General features: G+C 37.6%; 1 protein-coding gene across 1 annotated transcript in view; it reads left to right on the top strand.

Annotated features, from left to right (window-relative positions):
- The window catches only part of rab11fip4 (RAB11 family interacting protein 4 (class II)), a 49563-nt gene that overhangs the window by 31635 nt on the left and 10870 nt on the right, over window positions 1-7058 (top strand). Inside the window, exons 6-9 of the mRNA XM_015392263.1 lie at window positions 2467-2566; window positions 4092-4195; window positions 5812-5952; window positions 6503-6584. Of these exons, the coding sequence (XP_015247749.1) occupies window positions 2467-2566; window positions 4092-4195; window positions 5812-5952; window positions 6503-6584 (427 nt within the window). The remainder of the gene's footprint in view (window positions 1-2466; window positions 2567-4091; window positions 4196-5811; window positions 5953-6502; window positions 6585-7058) is intronic.

Genomic DNA, 7058 nt, shown 5'->3' with positions numbered 1-7058 from the left:
CGATGTCCGATAATCAGTTTTAAGGCCGATACCGATAGGGGGCCGATTATATCGTGCATCCCTAGTCTCAATTCAGTTCTGTTGAAATGTTAATATAAGGAGCTTCCCCAAACAGTTGCCTCTTTCCCGACAATCCTCTCTGTGCACAAACCATATGGTAATTACACATAAAAAACCTGCGGCTTATAGTCCAGTGTGGCCTGTATATGTACAAATCATGCAATTTAGCTTCTGCGGCTTATATTCAGGTGCAGCTTATAGACTGAAAATTACGGTACTATATATACCAAATCCTAACTGGGTTGGTGTTTTGCATAGGTCTGTCCATTACAGAGAAAAACCTTAGACACTCTCATACACAACATCTATAGAGCAATTTAAAGCAACCTATTAGGCTAGCATATGTCTTTAGGCTGTGGGAAGGAGGGGGAATACCCAGAGATGCATGCTCAGGGAGAACATGACCATTAAGTCCAGGAGGATTCCTGCTGAGATTCAATTACAAGACATTCTTCCAAAAGTTTGATTAATCCACTAAATATGTAGGAAACAGATAAATGACATGAAAGAAAACACAGGAGCACAAGGGATCTATACTAGGGCGGGGCTTTATGACTTCAATTAAAATATTATCATAATATTTTTTGATACTATGATAACGACAAAAGTTAATATATAAAAAAAGATAACTGTTTTGCTGAGACTGCATGCCACAGCAGTGATAGCCCTGAATGAACAGATACTACTTTTAATAATTGTACCAATTTAAAATAAGCATCTTCAGACACCACTTTCACAAAGAAGTATGATTTCTATCACAAAAACTACAAGGCAAATTAAAAATTCTGAAAATTCACACATTTTTATTGATTTAAACATCATTCATTGTAATTTATCACTTAGATAATAAATCAAAATTCTTATCATGATGAGGAATTTATAATGATAATGACAAATGGTATGATTAATGCCCACCACTAATCCATACATAGCGCATCAGTAACCTAAGAGGAAGAGTTCTACTAATATAAACTGCAGTTGAAATAAAATAATAATAATAATGATGGTATGAATATATAATTTCTGCTGTTCAGCATTGTTGCTGTAAAGCACACAGGCACCAACACTCCCATTACTCCTGATAGGCTTGTTTCTGAATAGAAGCAGCTGAAAGTCTCTATGTCCTACACATAATCAGTCTGTGTTTTCTTCATTGTTTTTTTAAATGAGAACATGCTGTTCATTCCTAAAAATGTGGTTGGTTGAAAATGAATCGACTCGTATACCATCATACAGTAGAGTCATATCTGCATTCTGTCTTTCATTCGGTTCAGACCGTAAAACACAGCTGCAGCTCATCATCAAAGGTTATTAGTAGAAAGAGCAATTATGTACTTAATTACAAAACCTATAGACTTGTGCTTCATCCAGACAGAGGAAGCATAAAGCTAAAATCTGCAGCTAATGAATAGTACTCTTTATAGTTTTAGTGCTCTGGCTGCAGGCAGAGTAATGTTCAGCATGAACTACATGGTGTTTTCAGTATCCTGGGGCAACAGAGAGATTATTTAGCTGATTGAAAAGAAAATCTATGTTGCCACCAAGTAGCCACCTATCCTTTTTAATTATTCACCTGGATCTTTTTTTTTTTAGAAGAAGATTCATAATTTTCTGAACTTTAAACAAATAATTGGATAATTGATATTTTATGAAGATATTATGCTTTCTGATTCAAAAACTTTCTGTCGTGAAAGTTTTGGTTGATTAGACTTTTTTTTCGCACAAAGATTTTTTTTTCCACTAATTGAAATGTCTTTAAACACACATTAACATGAATTGAACACATGATAGTAAACAGATAAAGTCATCAATGCACACATTCAGCGACATGCAGGACCTCTTTCAAGCTGGGCACCGTTTCATTAAACACCTGTCCCATTTTACCAGGAATCAGGATAAGGAATACTTTAATAATCCCAATGCGAAATTACTTTGGTTACATTATTCCATATTTGTATATAATTAGGGGGTCTCCGCTCCATCTCTGCATCAATTTGGGCAGCAAATGGTTACCTAGCAGCAGGTAGGTAACCATTTTCACCTAAGGTGTCTGCAAGCTTTTGTCCTAACTGGAGAAACACAAACTGAGTTACAGTGACAGAGTGAAAATAGCTTGTCAGGCCTGATATATGCACTCAATAAGGTTTGCCCCCATCTCCTTGTTCTTTCTAGTGTACATGTCTGCTTTGATTACATCCACCTCTTTATCTACCCTGTCTGTTCTCCCTCCCTTCCTCTTTTCTTATCCTTGTATCTCTATATTACTGCTGTTGTCAATGGAGCAGAAATTTTCACATCACTTTTAAAGGGGTGTGCTGATTTAAATTTTAAACAATAGTGTGTCACCCTGAAATGCATAAGTTGCTCCTCCGTATTCCCTAAGTGTGTGTATCTGTGTCTGAGCAGGCAGCTGCTCCATAACAGCAACCTAAGCAGCCGTAACGGCAGCACGGAAGACCTTTTCAGAGATAGCATTGACTCCTGTGATGTCGACATCAACGAGAAGGTAAGGGGTCAATTGCATTGTCTGTGTCTGCAGGCTGAATGTAGATCTATGCTTGGAAAGAAACTTTATCCACCATCTGTAACAAAGGAGGGCAGGTTGGTTAGGGTGTAGCGGCAAGTTAACTAACTTAACTGAAAAGAACAACATGTTTTCCTCCCAAAAACCAAAGATGTTGATTCTTTAATGTATGGAAAGTCTTGCATTTTAGATTCATTTAAAACTTATAAAGGATGTACCACATCTCTGAAGAAATACAGCAATTGTTTGCTATATTTGCAATATACACAAAAAGTGGGCTCTCCCGAACTGTTTATATTCAATCACGGCTGCATTTTATGAAATGAAAATGTTATTTTCACTCCAAGCTGCTTTCATTTTGTACAGCTTTCTACTGCCTGAAAGCTGTACAAAATGAAATTTCGTTTTGTATGCACTCTGTGTGTACAAAATGAAAATAAAAGTTGTCCACGTCTAAGTCTCTTCTAATTTACTAATCAAATAGTCACTAACCGGAGTATACAGCCTCTAAAACAGCATCAATCAAAGTGTAGTTTGGCTTCACCTTGTTCAGATTCTGTGAATAAATCTCATTTGGGGAACTCTAGCTATCTGATTATTAATCAAATAAATTGTCAAACAGTTTATCGATCAGCAAAGTAATCGTTTGTTGCTGCCCTACCTGTATTCTTTCAGAAATGTGAAATTGGGAATGAGTTGTTTCATTTTTTACCTCTTTTAAAGGAGATAATAAACTGTTTCAATAATAATACATCATTTGAAAACAGTTTATTTTCTTTCATGAGATGAATTTTTCTTTGTTTTAGTGTAAAGCATAGGTTTAGAGTCATTCACCAGTAGGGCTGGGTAAAAAAAATCGATTTAATCGATTTTGAATCAATTCCTTTACATTTTTTGCAAAATCGATGTCTAGGAAATGAGATTGATTAGTATAGTGACACGCGTGACGTTCACATTCAAATGAGCAGGAAAGATGCACTCAAGATGACTTCAAGCCAGACAGCTGCAGATATAGCCAATAGGTTGACTAAAGACATTAATAAATGGGGGCTGACCAGCAAACACCCTGTAGTTGTTACAGACAACAGTGCAAATATGGTGCAGAGGAGATAATGCAGCTCATGCATGTATCCCTGCTGTGTCACGTCTGCTTGCTGGAGTGAGGCTTCACTTTTTCACTTTTCACAAACAAGTTTGCACTTGTAAAACAGTTTTGTTCACATCTCAAGTTTAAACTGTCTTATTTACAAGTTTGCAATTGAGTTTAATATGACAGGAAAAAAATAAAATACATAAGTATTTTGAAACACAGTTGAACCACTTTCATTATTGTAAAAACAGATGGAATTGAAATTAATCGATTTAGAACTATAGGACTCAAAATCGAATCGATTCAGGATTTTGGCGAAAATACCCAGCCCTATTCACCAGACATCTTTCATAATGAATGTGAATTATTTAACACATGAATGAAAACTCATTTGATCAAGCTATCTGTTTCCGTCAGGTGAGTTCTCTTGAGAAGAAGGTAGCCGAACTCGAGAATGAGATTCTGATGAATAGCGACCTGAAGTCCAGACTGAAGCAGGAGAACACACAACTAGTACACAGGTGAGGTTGACTCATTGATGTACTCTAGGTCTTAGTTTTAGTTTGGGGTCTCTTATCATGTTGGAATTAGCTGGAAGATGGACGCTTCTCTCTCCATGCATTAGATTAGCTTTCCACTCTGGCTCACTCTTTGAGGTGTTCATTAGGTTTATCAAGGATTTTAGTTTTTTTTTTTTTTCTGATGCTTAACCAGTAAAAATTCTGGATAGAGAAAGGTAAGCTCTAATGCTCCTCTCAACCACCAGCAGAGGTGGGTGTCTAATAACATCTACCTTTATTAATACATGAGAAACAGACTCACCAGGCCGGCTTAATGACCTGGTTATAACACAACAAGGAATCACACACACACGCAGCACAGTTGGCAACATTTTCAGCATCATGGCAGTGATATGCATTACATCCCTCTACTGCTGAGACTGCAACCTGAAAGATCTCACTAAGTCAACTTAATGCATAAAACCAAACACTCCATTTTAATATGAACTTCCATATTCAGGACCATTTTACTGAAGAAGCTGTACTCAAAGTACTTCTTGCAGTGGCTGCCCTTGGGAGAAGTACACACACCTCCAAATTGTGCCCGTGTCCTGCTCAGCTGGTTAGTTGTAGACTGAGGAAGGTTATGGTTATCAGGCTGCAGTTAAAATGCAACTTACTGTAGATGCATTAGTGATGATTGTGTTTTAACTTCAGAGGAAGACTTAAACTAACAGGAATATCCTTGCTAGATTGATGGATCTGCTAGCAGGTTTCTGATTAAGGTGGTTATCGTTGGATTATGATTCAGTTGTGAGCATAAGGCTACGTTCACACTGCAGGCCTTGATGCTCAATTCCGATTTTTTTGCCAAATCCGATTTTTTGGCTTTCCTGTTCATATTTCCAGATATATGCGACTTGTATGTGATCTCCTGTGTGAACAGCAGTCATACAACGCAGGTGTTCTGCCTGCGCAGTAGAGGACGCAATGACGTCACAGGCCAGCGTGCTTTCGGTGTTTTCCAATGATAAAAACACAATCTTTTCAATATGGCTAAACATAAATACTACTCTCCGCATCATCGTCTGCCATGGTTGCTGTTTTTCTTGCCGCTTCTGTGTAGCAAGAAGCAGAATAGTGACCTTTGTCGGGTATTAATGACGTTCAGGTCGGATGAATCAGACCTGGTTGTTCACACACAGGTCACATTTGAAAAGATCTGATTTGTATCGGATTCAGGACCACATAGCCAAGTGGCCTTTGGGTTGGATTGGAAAAAGTCGGATCTGTGTTGTTCAGACTGCCATTAAAAGATCAGAACCAGGTCGCATATGGGCAAAAAAATCGGATTTGGGTCACTTCAAGCTGCAGTGTGAATGTTGCCTAAGTGTTTGGTAAATTGTTTTAAACTTAGTGAAGACACATAAACCCACTTAGTATGCATCAAGTACAAAGCAGCATCATATATCCAGTTCACCTTAAAGGTCTAGATTTTTCATGTCTAGCAACATTTCTATGGTTCGTCTAGCCTGTGGGTCTGGTTTAATCTTGTGAGAAGGAGACTGTAGCATTTTAAAAGAACCCTCCTGTTGATGTTGATCTTTATTAAATGTAATGTGAAAAACTCTTCCCAGGGTAAATGAGCTAGAAGAGCAGCTGAAGGACCAAGAGACTCGTTCTGAGCAAAATACCCAGGAGGAGTTAAGAAGACACAGAGAGGCCTACAGCAAAATGGAAAGAGACAAGAACACCCAGATAGAACTACTGACCAGTCGGTGAGAAATACATTTAGGCAATATTACACCAAAATAAAATAAAAATGGTTGCATTATACATAAAACAACTGAACTGTTGCAGGTCAAAAGATTGTATTTTAGTTCAACAATCCTGCATGTTTGAAACTGGAAACAGAAATTGAGTTTCTTAAAATTGATACGCTGTATTGTCAGAAATGTCAATGTTTCCTCTAAGAAGAAAGTGAGTGATGATTTTAGTTAGGATCTAAAAACCCGAACACTTAATATGTTCTGTTTGTTTGCTATAATGTATTTTGTACACAGTAATGTGCGGAACAAAAAACACTTCCTGATTGGCAGAAATCTGGCCTATGTGCAGGTAGAGTTATCCATTACAGTTACAGATCAGCCTTAGCTCTGATTTCAGAGAAAAAAAAAACAGATTCCATCTTCAGATAAAAAGTGAAATACTTAAAATGAAATAAAAATCTGATTAAAATTTTAGGTGTCTCTAATGTTACTTAGAGTTTTGTATTTGATGTATGGTTGTAGTTTCATATATTAACTTTTGCTGATCTCTGTTCTTTAGTATCAAGCATCTGGAAGAGGAGAACAGTGACATGTCTCTTACTTTGTGTCGACTCAAGTCACAGACAGAGAGACTTGATGAGGTGAGCCCAGTTCTCTTCTCCTCAGAAGGATTTTCAAAGAATAGTTTCCTCCTTTTGGGCTCATAGCCAAAGACGTAGCTTGGTCTGCAAATACGGCTTCATATGATATCATCTGTATTATGAAAAAACCCCTATTGGGATGGAACAGCATGTTTATTCTTACACTAATGTTTAGATAATGTCATATTAGAGGCTTAATGCCTACCTGGTTGGCAGTGTCGGAGGTAATGGCGCTGCAGAATAACGACATTAATAAATGTGTTTTTTTTTTTATCAACTAATTCATTTTCACATATTGGTAAGAGCCATTTAAAGCAATGCATTGCTTCAACTCAATCAAAGTGAGGGATTTCTGCCGCAGCGACCTGCAAAAGGGAGGCAAGGTGCGCAGACTCTGATTAGCTGGGGAGCCGCAATGTGGCGTTCAGCATTCATTGAACACAGACCGAGAGGAGAGATGATGGCGTAGAGCCA

Source organism: Cyprinodon variegatus, unplaced genomic scaffold (genome assembly GCF_000732505.1).
Source record: "Cyprinodon variegatus isolate N-32 unplaced genomic scaffold, C_variegatus-1.0 Scaffold582, whole genome shotgun sequence".
Taxonomy (NCBI): domain Eukaryota; kingdom Metazoa; phylum Chordata; class Actinopteri; order Cyprinodontiformes; family Cyprinodontidae; genus Cyprinodon; species Cyprinodon variegatus.
The sequence above is the reverse complement of the archived record's forward strand: the minus strand, read 5'-3'. Positions and strand labels throughout refer to the sequence as shown.